Source organism: Macrobrachium nipponense, chromosome 1 (assembly GCF_015104395.2).
Source record: "Macrobrachium nipponense isolate FS-2020 chromosome 1, ASM1510439v2, whole genome shotgun sequence".
Lineage (NCBI taxonomy): Eukaryota > Metazoa > Arthropoda > Malacostraca > Decapoda > Palaemonidae > Macrobrachium > Macrobrachium nipponense.
This window is the reverse complement of record NC_087200.1, coordinates 95038022-95055947: the sequence shown is the minus strand read 5'-3', so window position 1 is coordinate 95055947 and position 17926 is coordinate 95038022. Positions and strand designations below refer to the sequence as shown.

Sequence of the window (17926 nt, the reverse complement as noted above, 5' to 3'; positions counted from 1 at the left end):
TGAGGCAAAGGCGGCAAAAGGAAGAGAGTCTGCTGCGACCAGTGAGGAGGGCACTCCCCCCACTCTGCCACCTGTGGCAGGATGCCTGCAAGCCAAATGGACGAGGTGGTAGTACCATGAGGCGGAGGATTGGATGCTGACCATCCTCCGACACGGATATTGTGTCCCTTTCATCAACTCTCCCCCTCCTCTGATTCGACCCCCGAAGATGTCATCATCCTATCGTGAGGGATCGATGAAGGACCTCGCCCTTCAGGCAGAAGTCCAGGACATGCTGGGGAAGGACGCTCTTGAGGAGTTCCTTAACGAGTTTCTAGGCTTTTTCAGTCGACTTTTTTTTGTGAAGAAGGCATCTGGAGGCTGGAGACTGGTCATTGACCTCTCAGCCCTGAACGAGTTTGTTCAGCAAACCCCGTTCAGGATGGAGACCCCCAGCATGGTCAGACAGGCCATTCGTCCTCTGGATTACATGGTGACGATCGACCTAAAAGATGCCTACTTCCAGATCCCAATTCATCCGTTTTCCAGGAAGTATCTTCGTCTTGTTGTAGCAGACAGTGTTCCAATTCAAGGTCCTATGTTTTGGTCTCTCCACAGCTCTGTAAGTCATCACTTGGGTGTTCACCATAGTGTTGACATGGGCTCATCGCCAGGGGTTTGTCTATTGCGTTACCTAGACGATTGGCTGATACTGGCGCCCTTGGTGGAACTGCTTCGTCTCCACCAAAACAGGGTTCTGGTGTTTTGTCACGATCTGGGGATCACGGTGAACCACAAGAAGTCCTCTCTAGAGCCCTCTCAACGACTGGTGTATCTCGGTATGATCCTCGACACTGTTGCAGGGAAAGCCTCTCCGACACCAGAAAGACTGGAACGCTTCCGAAGTGTCGCTCTGCCCTTCCTTTGACAGTCCCAGCTGCCAGCACATCAGTGGCAACGGTTGCTAGGATATCTGGCCTCGCTGGAATGCCTTGTTCCAAATGGTGGGATGCACCTTCGATCCTTTCAGAGGGGTCTGAAGAATTGTTGGTCGCAAAGTCACCATTCTCCTCACGATCTAGTTCCAGTGGAGGAGAGCATGCGCTTCAATCTTGAGTGGTGGCTGAACGACGCGAACCTGCTGAGGGGCTCCCCTCTCAAGTCTCGTCCACCTGATCTGCTGCTGTTCATGGACACATCCAAGGAAGGATGAGGCACTCACCTACTGCAACACCTGGCTTCGGGCGTATGGTCCGACCAGGAACGTCGAGATCATATCAATGTGCTGGAACTTCGAGCTGCCTTCCTGGCACTCCAGCACTTCACCTCTCTTCTGACAGGTCACTTGGTGATGCTGATGAGCGACAACACCGTCAAGGTGGTACTTGGTCTCTGCAGCTATGTCAACTAGCAGTGCAGATTCATGAATGGGCAGCTCTCAGCTATGTAGGGTTGACAGCTCGGTTCATTCCAGGCAAATGGAACATCGTGGCAGAGAATCTGAGCAGGACACAGATAGTTGGCTCCGAATGGTCTTTGGCTCCTCAGATAGTGAACAAAGTCTTGACTTTGTGGGGTTCCCAACAATAGACCTGTTTGCTACCGCTCTAAATCGGACGTTGCAGATTTACTGCTCATCCAGTTCCAGATCTGGCTGCGGCATTTGAGGATGGATTCCAGCACCCTTGGGACGGCCTCGATGTCTTTGCTTTTCCGCCATTTTGCCTGATCAGGCAGGTGTTGAATCGAGTGTGATCCACACCTTCCCTGGCCATGACACTAGTAATGCTGAAATGGCCTCACGTAGAATGGTACCCGGACCTTCTACTTCTGCTGGTAGAGACTCCGAGAGTGCTTCTGCCACTCCCCGACCTCCTATGCCAAAACATATGAGAATCTTCCACAATACGGTGAGCTTTTTACATCTTCACGGGTGGAGGTTATCCAGCAGCTCCTCACAGCAAAAGGCTTTTTGCGAGAGGCTGTGACAGCATTGTCAGGATAACTCAGGAAGTCCTCAACGTCTGTCTATCAGACTAAGTGGGCCATCTTCTGTGGTTGGTGTTGTCGGAGATGCTGTTCTCCTCTAGGAGCCTCTATTCCCTTGATTGCCGACTTCTTACTCTACCTCCGGAGAGAGAAGCTCCTTTTGATCTCGGCGGTTAAAGGCTGTCGCTCGGCCATGAGCCAAGTCCTCAGACTGAAGGGAATCGATCTCTCTTCCTCGGAGGAACTCTCTTTGCTCACATGAAGCTTTGAACAGGGCTGCACTCCAGTATTGGCAAAGCCTCCTCCCTCGGACATCATTGCTGTTCTCAGATCTTTGAAGAGAGCTCCGTATGAACCGTTGTCCCTGGCATCTGATAGGGATCTCGCCCTGAAAACAGTTTTTCTTCTCGTCCTTGCTTCCTCCAAGCGAGTCAGCGAGCTTCATGGCCTAGCCTATACTGTCGCTCATACTGAGCGCTGGACCAATGCCTGCTTCAGGTTCATCCCTGAGTTTGTTGCAAAAACCCAGAATCCAGCCCAGGTTGATTCTCGGTTTTCTTCGTTCCAGGTTGTGAGCCTGAGCACAGTAACCGAAGACCCGGATGAGCTACTTCTCTGTCCTCTAAGAGCATTGAGGCACTAGCTTCAACGGACCAGCTCTACTCGACCCACCTTACCACATCTCTTTGTAAGTACTGGCCTGGCAAAGAAGAGGGTTACGAGGAATACCATTTCACATTGGATTTGAGAGGTGATTTGCTGTACCCTCTCCCCCTCCCTCTTCTCCACTTGCTGGTACCAGTCGAGCGAAGGCTCATGATGTGCGTGGAATGAGCACATCGCTTGCTTTCAAGAAGAACCTCTCTGTTACCCAGGTGATGGAAGCTGGCACATGGTCTCGTCCTTCCACCTTCGCTAGGTTCTACCTTAGAGACTGTATCCACAGCTACCTCGACACAACTGACCTTGGTCCTGTGGTAGCCACTCAGCAAGTGGTTTAGCTGCTCCCATGCCCTCAGAGGTCAGAAGTGTCAAATTGAGGATCGAGGTTCCGTATCAGGCTAGGGGTGAATATGAGAGTATGACTGGCTTATTTTCTTTTCACCTTTTCCCCTTACTTGGGGCCACAGCATCGAAACCCGTTCTCTGGCACCGATTTCGATACTGGTAAGCATTCCATGTCCGACTAGTGGTTTTTCTGTTTGTTTGTTTGTTTGTTTGTTTGTATGGTGTTTTTACGTTGCATGGAACCAGTGGTTATTCAGCAACGGGACCAACGGCTTTACGTGACTTCCGAACCACGTCGAGAGTGAACTTCTATCACCAGAAATACACATCTCTCACTCCTCAATGGAATGGCCAAGAATCGAACCCGCGAGTGGTTTTTCTGTAGACACACAGAAGTCAGTCGCAACCCAACAAACCCGTTATGATTATATAGCCTGGTTTTGGTTGCCTGACAGAGTTCTATGCTCATGCCTTTGATATCAAGGCCATCAGCCATCAGGTCGCATTTACCATGGCTCGCGGGGGTGAAGGATCCACGACCCTGAGCTATAAGCCCGGGTCCTTGCACCCCGGGTTCCATCATGGAACAAATGACATTTTTGAAAGTAAAATGTATTTTTCCCTAACCATACAAACCTGGAGTCCTTTACTTGTATGGTCCTGTCAAACACCCACCCCCTTGATTCAGGGGTCATCATCAAAGTCCTGGCTGTAATCAAAGTGACGACTCAGTGAGCTGGTGCCCTACCACCGGGCAGGTAATTACTGGCCCAGTAGTTAACTATCTCGGTATATAAAAGAATGTATTAGCTGGTAGTTTCAGCTGAGCTGCAATCTATCCTAAGTAAAGAACTCCAGGTTTGTATGGTTAGGGAAGATCAGACTGGACGGTATGCGTCTGGGACTTAGTCAGGAGCTTGAAGAGCGGCTCTGAAGCATAAGAAAGAGCCGCTACTTCCGTCATTGCCATGGTATTCATGGACCTGGCAAGCCTAGACTTGGCCTCAAACTCAGCTTGAATGAGGCTGTCAGGAAGTCTAGGTAGCTTCTCGCCGAACTGGTCCATAGCGCAGTCTGGTTTGAGCTTGCCAGCTGAGAAGGTGTTAGGTAAATCTTCCCACAGATCTCCAAGTGAAGGGAGCAAAGGAGGTGTGGGGTCTGCTTCCCTTAATTGCGGTAAAGATTCTCCTTTCAGGGCAGCCGGAATGGTGACTGTCGCTTCTTGGTCAAGAAGGGAAGAGGAGTTCCCTCCTCCATCGTAAAAATGGTGAAGGGACTCTTAAAGGCTTGTATTCTCGTGTTTGAACAATCCATCTCCTCTAAACACCTGAGCCATTCTCTTTGAGCCTGGTCACGGGAGTAGAGGACTGTCTCCTTCGGAACCTTATCTTCTCTAGTCATGGCTGCGTCAGTAAGTCTGGCGTAGCCAATGAACGGCGGTTGGAGGCCCTCCGGATAGAACTCGAAGTCCTCAATCCTTCGAGTGCCGCATTCCGGGATAGAGATAAGGCCGTCCTGGAAAGGGGCGTATGACGCCACTCTCCAGGGGTTGTTCATAGAGAACGGAGGCAGAGAGTCATGAGGTGGGAGCTGAAGCAATCCAGCACCGAATGCTGGAGGAGTAGCCAGAGGGGCCTGGTTAAGTCCGGCAATTATGTTGTCCTGGGACGTAATCCTTTCGGACAACCGGGAGAACATCTGCTCCATGCTGCTCCTCAAAGAGCCGACCAAGTCTCCCATCTGTTGCATCAATCCAGCATTGGGATCCAAAGCCGGAGCTGATGCGGAGGTGGAGGGATAACTCGGCACAGGTACCAAGGGGAGAGGAGAGACCGCTGGCTTCGCCGGAGTACGGGGCCTCTCCTTGGAAGACCTGCTCTTCGAGGACTTCGAGCTTGAAGCAGAAGCTCTAGACTTCTCTGCTCCGAGGTTTGTAGCCGGAGAGTTACAAGATGATGACGCCGACGAAGTCTTTTTGGACGACGACGACGTCTTTTTAAGGGTTTTCTGTACCCTTTGGCCCTTGACTTTGGGTTTCACCGAAGCACTGGGTGAAGCATAAAGGAGCTCAGCTCCTGTAAAGCCCTGGAAAGAAGCTGGAGAAGTAGCAGGAGAAGAAGATCCAGTGGCGCCCAAGGGAAGCCCTTGGGCGTCCAACGTACCTACCTCGACCAACAGGTCGTCAACACCTACCATCGGTTCAACATTCAAATCCAGCGTCGCGACTTCCGATGAGATATCGTGGCCTGGTTCCTTCGTTGAAGTGGCGATCTGTTGTTGGATCGCCGCCATAGTCGGGGCTGCTTCTGCCGGGTCGACGTACCCCGCCGACTTGCCGCCGGGGAACAGCAGGACAGCCATCCTCTTCTCAAGAATGTAGGGCTGTCCCTTGGCGGCGTTCTTTCCAAATCCGCCGACCCAAGCCCTCAGGGTTGCCAGGGCGGTCTCTCTAACGGCAGCAGCCTGGAAGAGAGGGCGTTTATTAGTTTTAAGTTTAAAATTGAAATTCAACCTTAAACTAAGACTAGGCTTAACCTATAAAGTTTTTGGGGATGTAATTCACAACATATAAGGAGCTTAAGCTTAAAAGAAATTATTAAAATTAAACTTAAGATCTAGAACAGTCATTAGAATTCACGTATAGAGTTGGAAATACTTACCGTCTAAGAACTGACCCACGAGATCATAACAAATAGTACAGGTCTCGTGGAACCAGACCTGCAGATTCCCATGCGGAGTCGCGCACGGAGCGTGGGACCTACAGACTTCATGCCCGCAGGGGTCCTGGAGCATGGCGTTGCATCCCGGATGCTCACAGTTGGTGGTCTGTAAGTGGAAGGATACATGAGTACCATAAAAGACATCACTTAGAGGCTAAATTAGAACTCCGATGCATGCTGGAGAGTGAAAAATTTTTGAGCATAACCCCTCCCCTACCGCCTGAATAGGCTATAACCCCGGAGTGATCCGGTGTGAAAACAGAGGTAAGGGAGGAACCCGGCTTAAGCTAGCTTAAATTAAACTTATGATAGCTTAAAATAAACTTATGATACACTTAAGCATAAATTAGCACTAAATTCCGGAATTGATTCCGAATCGCGGAGGTGTTCGTCTCCCGTTATACCGACGAGACGGGATGGTTAGGTAAAAAGACCAACTGTACGCCTGAGGTCCGCCCGTAAGCGGGGAACCAGCTCCCTTCCTCGTGATTGACGGAGCTCCGGTAAGATAGAAAAGCACCAACAATCCAGGAAGGGGCGAGAGGGCGAAACAGACTCGAGCAAACATCGGGGCAACGGAGCAACAAAGGAGAGGGAAGGCCAATCCCCCTACCCCGTCACAACAAAGCACCGTGAAGCAGAGAGAACGGTCAAGTCCAGTCCTGTGTCTGTCCAGCCTCCCCTACTCCCTCCGCGTAGGGAGAGAGGGAGACAGGCCCGGGTGGAGCGAGCGAGGACGGACCTCCCTCCCCCCAGCTCTATGGGAGAGCGGGAGGAGGGCAGGGTGACTGGACGGGCGTCTGGCTGTATCGCGATCACATGGTGACCACGAAACGGTAACTCGATAAAACCACGAAATCCATAGCCTAGGTTAATGCAACCAAACTGATCAGCGAGATGTCATCGGAGATGCAACAAAACTGATAAAAGGAAGCAACAAAACTAATGGGGACCATGATAAAATAAACCTAGGCTACGATAACGAACCAGACGCCCTAGGCTAACCCAAAAACAATTAATATCACAAAAAACTTAAATTAAAATGAAAGTAGGGAAATAAAACAGTAGGAGAAAAAATCCAGGAGTGTACGACTAACCCGAGAGAAAGTCTACCACTCAAAGATCAGCCGGGGCCGATACTAAGAGCTGTGGCTAGGGTCTGGATAGAAGCGAAAATGCCTACGCAAGGTAAAGAAAGACATGCATGCATGACATAAACCAATGCAGGCTGGATCCCCTAACATAATATAGATAAACAGGAATAGAGCGTAAAATAAAAGGGAAGGTTCTAGGTATGGGAGACCAAGAACGAACCCGCCACGAGGCAGAACAATGCCGCCATGCTTCCGGCTGCGAGCCAGCATTTTATACCTAAAAACGGGCAAAATACTGACTCAAGGCTGGAAAAAACTAAGTAGGAACCTTACGGAAATACTTAACTTTAGCTGATGCGATGGCTGAACGCTCCATTACTAGACAAATCCTCAAAAACGGGGGCACGAAAACACAGAGACAAAAAAACAATTACGTCCGTACAGGTCCGTGCTAACTAAAAGCGAATGGCCACCAGAGGCGCAGCAGTCCATAGCGTGGGTTGGAGTAGTAGTAGTTGCTGCCCCGTTCTGTGGGTCGGCTCCCCTCTTGTGGGGGTTTTGTCGTGGGAGATTTCTATTGGCAAGAGGTTCGTGGTAGTGGTCTCACTCGCCCTAGTGTTCATACCGACGCCCTTTGGTTGGAGGGTGAGCGAGTTAGTTATACTGACCTTTTTCTTTATTTTGTTTATTCTCTGGTATTTGTTAGTTCATTTACCTTAGAAATAATGGATTAAAAAGGATTATTTCGCGCAAGCGACACAAACTGAGCCCAAGAAATAGATTTTTCCTTCGTCAAAATCCCTTTACTGTACCTAAAATACAGTAATGTCTCCCACCCCCACTAATTTCATGTAGTTCATAGATTATACAACATGATACATATAACTGCTTTAGACAATGCTTAGTATTATTGGCTAACAGTTTATTTTCATTCTTGTAAGAGCAGCTGAAGTGTCTGGGTGATTTCTTGACACCAGGAAGGGTGAATTATAAGTAAATGGATTTATATACAAATTAATTTTTTAATAGAAGTTTTATATTTAGGTTCCATTTGTTTTGTATTTTCTCTTCATTTTTTTCAAACAGTTTTTCTGTATTAATTTGTTGCTTGTTGTTTAATGATCATCAAGACAAATATCATATGATGACTACATTTTTCAGATAAGTAATTTAGTTTATTTTCAGGTGGCTGTAAGTGAAAATCGAATAGCAGCCATCACAGAAAGAGGGTCAGTTGTATTGTGGGATAAAGAAAATAGATGGAGAATGCTCACTTTTCAAACACTCCTGCAAAGTAATTCTCAAGGACAAGATTTAGAAAAGCGTGATGACTCTTTCCAGTTACCAAAAGACTGTGAGGGTGAAACTGTGGAAAGTCACATTCAAACTGTACATGACAAAGTTAAAATGGAGAGTGTTAATAAGAATCATTGTGAATGCAAAAGTGTACAAGGACATAGTTTAAAACATATCCCATCAGACTTCATGCTCATTTCTGACATCCCTAGCAGTTCATCAACATCAGGTGAGAAAAATAGTCAAGAAACCGAACAGCCTCAAAAGAGCTTCCAGAAGCTACTTATTGAAGACAATGCATTGCTTGCTATTGACATTGGTGAGTACTTGTTTAAGAGAGGACTTGATATTGCATGGCCATACATCATATTAGTGGTTATATGTCTTATGAAAATATCAGTTTTAAAGGAATCATTGTTGATGTTGATATTCACTGATCTTCAATAGTGTTTGATGAAGACATACTGGAAAATGAACAATGTGTCCAAATTGTAAATGCTAAAATGCTTCATCATAGGAACTGGAAAATAATTGATAGCACCGGGAAAATTTTATTTAGTTTTGTTTTTTATTTTTATTTGTAAACAGATGGTGTTGCTTACAGCAGTAATATACCTATGCAAGTTGGTAGGCAGCAAGTATCAGAAATAGCCTTAGGAAAAGAACATTGCATGGCTCTTACCAAAGATGGTGAAGTCTATACTTGGGGTGGTGGAATGTAGGTAAATGAAAGTTACATTTTTTTTTGGTTATTTCAATGGTTTGAAAGTTACTTTTACATACATGACTAATTTGTTTCGTTTAAATCTCTGTAGAGATGGAGATGAACATTCAGTTTTTTTTAGTTGTATGATCCATTGTATGTAGACATATTTTGTAGAGATTTAAATATAGTCCTTAACTTTATGTTATAATGGAAGTTGTCTTTATGTAAGGAAAGATTAAAATAAAAATAGATAAGAATATTGTAGTTCACAATAAGGGCTAGTTTTCTCTGACCATGAATTTTTTAATATTATTAGCCTTGTTCAAACTAATTATTTGATCAGAATGTAGTTTGACACAGTGTACAAGATATAGTGCATTGTCAAATGGTGTTAGAAGGCACTTACTCTTGACTTTTAAAAGCAGTCTCTTATGTCAGCAAGGCTCATCTACACAACCAAATGTCTGCTATCCCCCATCCCTTCTCTCACCCTCCCTCCCTCCCTCCCGCTCTCACTTTTTCTTCTTCACTGTTTTTCTCATCTCCTCCCTCCCATACCTCTCTATAATTTACACTATGCCATCAAAAACCATTTCCCATGGTATTTTTCAATACCAGCAGATAGTTGAAGGCTTCATGATGAAAAGGATAACAAGGTTTGACGTAACGACCATAATAACTTAATTTTCCCCGTTTTCTGTTAACATTAGCATTAATTATATGTACTAGCAATTTACCAATCCCTACCAAAAGCATATTGTTCATACACGAACAAACCTTTGGTCTTAACAATAGGATAATTTCTAGCGCCCAGCTGGATCCGGTTAAAAAGCAGATGAAGCAAGGAATCAAACAAAAACTTCTTTCAGTTTTCTTCTGACGATTGAAAAAGAAACCCACAAATTCAATTTGTAACTTGTTTACTTCTAAGTATTTACATTAAGTTTTACTCCACACTCGAGTACTTTCAGGCCCTTCTGTGGCCCATTCTCAAGAGATGTTTGGGATGTTAGCCTGGGTCAAGGCCCAGCTGCTGGGCCTTGACCCAGGCTAACATCCCAAACATCTCTTTGAGAAATGGGCCACAGAAGGGCCTGAAAGTACTCGAGTGTGGAGTAAAACTTAATGTAAATACTTAGAAGTAAACAGTTACAAATTGAATTTGTGGGTTTCTTTTTCAAAAGCAAGGAATGTTGTGATATCTGGCAACGCGTGCGTAGATCGGGTGAAGAGTGGTCAAGGACCATGCACCTACGCCACTGCGTCAGTCTTTTCTTCAACCGCCTGGGTGAGAGTTGTGGTTGACCTCTCTTGACCTTTACCCGCTTCATTGCCCGTTTCGTTTGTGTTTAGTGTGTGTGTGTGTATGTGTGTGGCTGATATTATGGCTGCTTCTGCTCCTTCTCGGCCTCGTCAACGTGTGTGCCCCGGAATTCCAGGTTTTCCATGTTATCGTTTTTTGGCTTCGGTGGCGACTGATCCCCACATCACGTGTAGCAGGTGCCGTTCTAATTTTTGTAGTATAACGAATCCTTGCACTGAATGCCGGGCATGGCCTAAAGAGCAGTGAAAGTCGTTTCATAGCAAGAGAGAGCATTGGAGGGCTTCGACTCTTCCTACATGGGAAGGTTTTTCGCCTCTTCCCGGTGCTTTGTCTCCTACAGTATTCACCCCCCATAGTAGCGTTGTGCCTGTGTCTCCTTCGTTTTCTTCCATTGATTTGTCGCTGGAAGTATCGGGAGGCCCCAAGCTAATTTTTGTAATGTTGCCCCTTTTTCCTCGGGAGTTAATTTGATTCCTGGGAAGGGGGAGGCTTTTTCATCATTCTCATTTATTCCAGAGTTGGCATAATTTGTGATGCTTGGTAACACTATGTAAGTCAAGAGTAAATGCCTTAACTAACACTATTTGACAATGGACTATATTACCAAAAATTAGGGGGAGGTGTCTTGTATGTTGTGTCAAAGTATCATTTCGATCAAATAATTTGCTTGAAAGATATTTGAGAAAAACAATGTCTCATGGTCCCTTAAATGGATTGTAGTTTTAAATATTCATTTACTGCAGATCATATCTTGGACACAGGATATCCTTGCTACCCTTATACTTGTTGATGTCAACAAATTCTTAACAATAAAAATCGGGCTTACTGATGATGTTATGGATTTTGATGATGCAGTATCATTAACTTTGTGCTAGAGCTTATTTTATTGAGATTTATCATAATGAGTATATGTTGCATTTGCAACTGTTATATATGTAAGAACATGGGAGCATTAGATATTTTTGTTATATTGTAGGAATAACCAGAAGAGTTCTGTACTGAAAAGTGTTTACCTATATACTGCTGTCTTTTCTTTCAGGCGTGGTCAGTTAGGAACTGGAGTGTTACATTTTTCTGATGTTCCTTTGCAAGTAGAAAACCTTCATGGCCTGTTCATCAAATCTATATCTTGTGGAGGCTGGCATTCTACAGGTATATTAAAAAATTTTATTATTTAAACATGATTTGTTTTTCTACTAGCATCTGGTGATTGTTCTAAATATTCATTTTATAGTTATATTTTTTTTATAGCATAACCACTGTTCATCTTTAAAGGAGGTAATCTCATGGTTCCCCTAGGTCTCCATAAGACAGACCAACCAATCAAAGAATTATCTTTTAGTTGTTCTCAGCCAGAATGGTGCATGTTGGCACGATGATGGAATATAATGGACTCAAGACAAGAGGGCTCTATCTCTTTGTCTACAACAACTGCCTTGGTTCATTCATTATTGCTTACACACTTATGTGACAACAGTGTTATCCCTTTTTTGCAGCTAATAAGCAATATTTAACAGTATTAATTAACAGTAAGGCATTAATAATATTAGACATTTTAGTTTTTGAGAATCATAAGTTTTTGACCTTTTAACTTTAGAAGATATATTAAGCTACTTACATCATGAAAGGTGGTAGCCTAACTTCTCGTTTATGATAGGTAACCATGATGGTTGTTCCCAATTGTGCTTGGCTTTCAAACCTTGGCATTTAGTAGAAGCCAGTTTTGTCATTTGTAGTGCATAATTAACAAATTAAGTGGTTTTATTGACTAAGTTCCCCATTTACCATGTCCTTAACATTAGGGAACTTAGTTCAAGATGACTGAACATTCTTTTGTGAATCTAATTTTAACATATTACTCCATCGTTAGTGATGGTTGCTTTTTTCCTTTGTGATTACCAAATTTTATGTTTTAATACTAACGAGCTTTGGCAAACAAATTCAAATTTACATACCTGGTTTATATAAAAAATTGGCCACAATTTTTCCTTTATGGTACCTTCTAATGTAGCATAGTTTTTACCTGCGGCTTACGAGTAGACCTGGTAAACAGACTCATAATATACCTCAGAAATAGGATTTATAGTATAAAGTTAGCTTTTTCTTGATTGAGTGATGTAACATTTGAAAAAAATATTTTTAAAGCTAAGTTATGGTAGTAATTATAAATATTTTAATACATTACTACTTTCATATGGACATTATCCATTGTTATGATTCCTGCTAGTGACCAAGTCAGTCTGTTTTATGTTAAGTGTGCTGTATATACAGTGATTATAGGTACTAGTTAGCACATGTAATAACACTTGTGAGATAATACTTTTAAGTCAAGGTTATGGTAGTATCTCTGAATATTATAATGCATTAGTACTGTCTTATGGATATAACTTATTGTTATGATTTTTAATACATAGTATGCTTTTTGGCTACATACTTGTGACCAAGGCAGTCTGTTTTATGTTAAGTGTGCTGCCTATACAGTGATTATAGGTAGCAAATATGTAACTGGTTACTTGCATTGAACCTAAGTGTAAAGCTATGTAAGGCAGTTGTTTGTACAAAGTCATATGATGAGAGCCATGTAAAGCCAATGACATAAATAAGTATGCATTTTGAAGTAAATTATCCTTTCACATCAATGGTTTTTTTAATGGCTTAGGCAATCTATTATAAATATGTTGTTTTATGGCAGTTTGCTTTCAGCATGTATATTCTCTCTACTTCTTTCAGCTTTGAGTGATTCTGGAGATGTTTATGTGTGGGGTTGGAATGAAAGTGGCCAACTTGGATATCCTTTCAAAACTAAAGAGAAAAGATCCCTATATATTTCTTTGGATCACCATTGCCAGTGTCCTGAACCAGTTTGTCAGGAGGTCACTTCATGCTCTGTGGATGGAACGTTATCCAAGGCCACAGGAGTTGAAATAGGAGTTGAAAAGGACAAGAGAATCAATCCTGAAAGATCAAAAGATGTTTTGAATGTTCAGGCATCTCCTAAGCTCTTGAACTTTTGGGTAGAGAGCTATAGTTTAACTGATATTGCATGTGGAGATCAGCATACATTGTTTCTATTAGGTAAGCTTAAGAGTCCAAAATAGAAGCCTGTTACATACTAATGTATTCCTCCATTTTTAGTTGAGTCATATGCTTTTTAATGATTAAGAATGCAGTGTTGTTTAAAATTTTTAAGCTGAAAGTTTCTGTGGTGGTTATTGTTATAAAAAACTGTTGAAATTTTATGCATTAAAAAATAGTTAGATGCTCATTTGGCATGTTAGGATTTAGTGAATCCAGTGATTTGTATTATAGTAGTGTATAGTAATGAATCACAATTTCTTACTTTATAAAAGAATATGTACTTGAGAGACAGTAAATCTTGATCAGCTGTGTACAAGGACATGAGCCATCTGCTGTGATTTGTGTAGTCAATGGGATTTCTCTCCACTCATATTTTCTGTTCAGTAGATAATGATCTGCTTGATCTTTCTCAGAACAAAGAAACTTCTTTATGTTTCTGCTGTCAAGAGTTACAGGGCTGCCTTATGATTAGTTCTTCATCTGAAAGATGTGGACAACACTTCATCCTTGGAATTCTCTGTTGTTCAAGAACTTTTAGCAGTCTTGTTCACTCAAACCTCCTACATGGGACCTGACTCTGGTGCCGAGTACAGTGGGCCCCCCGTATTCGTGTTCTCCGGATTCGCGGACTCACTGATTCGTGGATTTTTCTCTGGACCTTACCTACCCATTATTTGCGGAGAATTCGCCTATTCGCTGGATTTTCCGACGATAAATAATCACTAATTAGTGTATTTTGATGTTATTTTCATGCCTAAATACATTTTTATGATATAAAAATGATTTACTAATTTTAAAATATTAATATTGATCAATACTGTATTAGTAAGTTTAATAAGATTAAATGATATCACATAATAACTAATAATTCTCTCTCTCTCTCTCTCTTACAGAGATGTATGGTTTTTGTGTGATAAATGATTTACTAATTTTCAAATATTAATATTAATGTAAAGAGCAATCACTTCAATAAAGAAAATACTACAGTGAATTAGTCAGATTTTAGTTCTTTTGAACTCCAGGTCTCTCTCTCTCTCTCTCTCTCTCTCTCTCTCTCTCTCTCTCTCTCTCTCTCTCTCTCTCTCTCTCTCTCTTACTGAGATGAGAGATTTTTATGGTACACGTAGTATGTATAATATGTTTTATCAATATTTTCATAATAATAATAATAATAATAATAATATAATAATAATAATAATAATAATAATAATAATAACTGTAATTACAAAAATCATATGTGAAAGTATTTTACAAATACTACGATAATCTTTCCTCAATCTCTCTCTCTCTCTCTCTCTCTCTCTCTCTCTCTTACAGAGATGTATTTTTTTGGATGATGATTTACTAATTTTCAAATATCAATATTAATGTAAACAGCAATAACATAAATTCATTAAAGAAAATACTAAAGCGAATTAGCAAGATTTAAGTTTATAAATAAAAAGAATTATGTAAGAATGAAAGAAAATGCATTTTACCCCGCGTCTTTGAACTCCAGGTAGCCAGGCAGAGTTGGCTGGGGTCCAACAAATGTCAAAACAGGAAGGGGAGAGTTGCTATCAAAGGATCATGGAGATTCTCTCTCTCTCTCTCTCTCTCTCTCTCTCTCTCTCTCTCTCTCTCTCTCTCTCTCTCTCTCTCTTACTGAGATGAGAGAATTTCTATTGTACATTTGTATGTTTATTAATATTTTCACATAATAATAATAGTGATATAACTACGTAATTTCAAAATTCATATGTGATAGTATTTTAAAGAAGTACAATAATCTATCCATTTCACTCTTTTAAATAAGGATACCCCCCCCCCCCCTCTCTCTCTCTCTCCACACGAGATACTAGTATGTCTTAGTGGCAAATCTCGCCCTCTGTTTGGGCTGGAAGTGTATGTATAAGTATATCTTTAAGGACATTACTACATTTTATGGTAAAATAATAATATACAGTATTAGTTTACAAATAATATTAAGTTTAATGAGATTAAACAGTAACAATAACATTCTCTCTCTCTCTCTCTCTTACGTATGTTTATTTGTTTTGTATTGTAAATAAATGATTTACCTTATAACTAATTTTCAAATATTAATAAGATTAATTAAAAATAGCGATTCCCAGTCCTTTTATCCACTTGGAGGAAGGTGGGCGGGGGAGTATATGACAGTTTGATATACGAATTGGCGGAGGGGAGGAAGGAGTCGGAGTCTCTCTCTCTCTCTCTCCATTATTATTCTCTCTGTCTCAGAAACAATTCATAATTTCACTCTTGAGGTCAGATATGTGATGTTGCCATTCATTGGTCTCTCTCTCTGTTATTTGCTGTAGGTATATATTTTTAATGGTAAAATGTTTAAGATACTTTGAAATTATATTAATAATCTAACCTCAAAGATTAATACAGTAATAGGTTAGTAATTTTAGGTATATTTGAAGTAGGATGTTATTAAAGGTATACATTTGGTATCTGAACTTTCAAGATAGGCAGTTATAAGCATTTTTAGTGGTGGTTTTAATTATTCGCGGGTTTTAACTATTCACGGGGGTGTCTGGTACACATCTCCCGCGAATATGGGGGGAACACTGTAGTCTCACTCGAGCTTCATTAGAGCCTGTGTCAATCATCTCACAGGAAACTGTCTTTGAAAAGTTTTCCTTCTGACCTTGGCATCTTAGAAAGAGTTGGAGAGAATTATGTAAAAACACAAGGGGTTAGGGGTCAGTTTCTTTCGAATTTGTCCCAGAATATGTGGTTAGCACCAAAATTCGCTTGAGTCACAATGAAAGATTTTCCTCATTATGCAGTTTGTTACCAGTGACCTTCAAGAGTTACTACTTTGCTCCATCAAAGCACTGGGTTGTTACCTAAAATGACATGTCACATAGAGTTTAGGTGCCTTAGACATTTTGTTAGGACAAGCCAGGCCAAGAAAGTTTAGCTACGTGAGGCGATTAGGCAAGCCTACTACTCATCATCAAGTCCTGTCACCAATTTGTGCATGCAGAAACACATGATATCAGAGGAATAAGTTCCTCCGTGGCATTTAAGAACTTGTCTGTTCATAGAATTTTGAATGTTGGTTCCTGGCTTCTTCAGACCCCTTTCATTTTCTTCTACCTGATGGTTATTGCTCACAGGTCGTTGGACACTTTTTCCTTGGGTCAGGTGGTGACTGCTCAACAAGTGGGACAGTTTGTATCTTGCCTAAGAAGATAGTGTGGAGGAGGGAATTAGTTAGATGACTGGTCTCTTATCTTTCCCTTTTCTTCAATACAATGGGCGGTTTGAAGAATAAACATATCATACGCTGGAACTGGCTTGATGAAGGTGAGTGTAGCAGTCATATTGTTACAGAACTTTTTACGACATACAAATCTGCTTCTGAGTAGCTTCAACTCCTCTCTATGGGAATTGGAGTGATATAGTTCTCTTTGACTTCTATACGTATATGCAGTAAATCTGGACATGTTACATTGTACGTAAGCCCAGTGGAGTGGGTGTTAAATATCCACATATCTAATATTTCAAAGGCTTAGGCCCTCTTCTATAGAATCCTTATTTCTAAGAAGAATGATAAAATGTGATGAACCTCCTGTCGGTTCAGGATTCTTATACCTCTCTCCAATTGCGAGTCTATCGTAATGTTAAGACCGAAGGTTTGTTCTGTGTATGAAAAACTGACAAATTTTTAATTTTATTTGTATTTTTCGTAGGTAACAAACCTGAGGTCTTGACATTGACTGCCCACCTCTAGCCACCCCTCTTATGTCTTATCCTGTGTTGGTAGAAAGACTAAATGCGTCACAAGGTTCGAGCTTAGTCTCTGACTTGCTTCTACCTCAACTATGTATCAGATGCCAGAAGCCGCAGATTCCTTGAATTTACAATTTTTTATTGTTTTTAGCCAGTTTCCTGCTGGCACCAGAAGATTTATCCTAATGTTAAGACCTCAGGTTTGTTAGCTATGAAAAATACAAATTACTTTTTTTCATGTTCATGCTTATGTGCACTTTACCTATCAGTAGTTAGTAACTATCCTTTGTGTTTAGCATGTCTGTGGTCTGTCAGTCTAGCCTCCTTGTCTCTCAGACTTGGAGCTGATGAAATTTTTTGGGATGTCTTATGTTTCTTCCAAGCATGAGTTCAATCCTGTGGTGCCAATGACCTGTCCTGGGAAGTATGATATTTTCATATTCTCTTCTCTATTTGACTTTAAGTAGGACAACACTGATTGTATTTCTGAGGGAGTCTCTGACTATAATATTTACCTAGAATAGGTTCATTGATAACCAATGCTGTCCTCTAACAGAGTCAAGATGTTAAAATGCATATAAACTAAATCGACTTTCACAATGCATGCATAGGCCAGATACCTGAACAAAGGAACATAGGGGTTATAACCAGCACTTTGTTAATGAAGGTCCTCAAGGGATTGGAGAACATGTTTAAGCAAATGATAGGTGGCTTCCATGGACATGTAATTCTGTCTTATCTCTACTCCCAATACTTTTGCTTTCTGGCAAACATTGTGATTGGGAAGAGAGATGCAGCTCTAGAGATTTTACCAATTATTTAATTGGAAAGAAGAAGACAAGAATCCAAGATATCTTAGGCCAAACCATAACTCCTTTTATCATCCATTTTATTGCAGCCCATGGTGAGAATTAGCAGGTTATTTTTTTTCCTAGTCAGTGTTACATGTGTGTATGTTCATAGTACTCAGATAGCTACTTCCTTT

At 41.7% G+C, this 17926-nt stretch overlaps 1 protein-coding gene across 6 annotated transcripts in view; it reads left to right on the top strand.

Moving 5' to 3' along the window:
* The window catches only part of LOC135219486 (E3 ubiquitin-protein ligase HERC2-like), a 294113-nt gene that overhangs the window by 240617 nt on the left and 35570 nt on the right, over positions 1-17926 (top strand). For 5 of the 6 annotated variants that reach the window (XM_064256287.1, XM_064256289.1, XM_064256290.1 and 2 more), the window contains exons 4-7: positions 7976-8405; positions 8675-8804; positions 11156-11268; positions 12847-13191. In XM_064256287.1, the coding sequence (XP_064112357.1) occupies positions 7976-8405; positions 8675-8804; positions 11156-11268; positions 12847-13191 (1018 nt within the window). The remainder of the gene's footprint in view (positions 1-7975; positions 8406-8674; positions 8805-11155; positions 11269-12846; positions 13192-17926) is intronic. The other variant, XM_064256291.1, reaches the window with a different exon arrangement.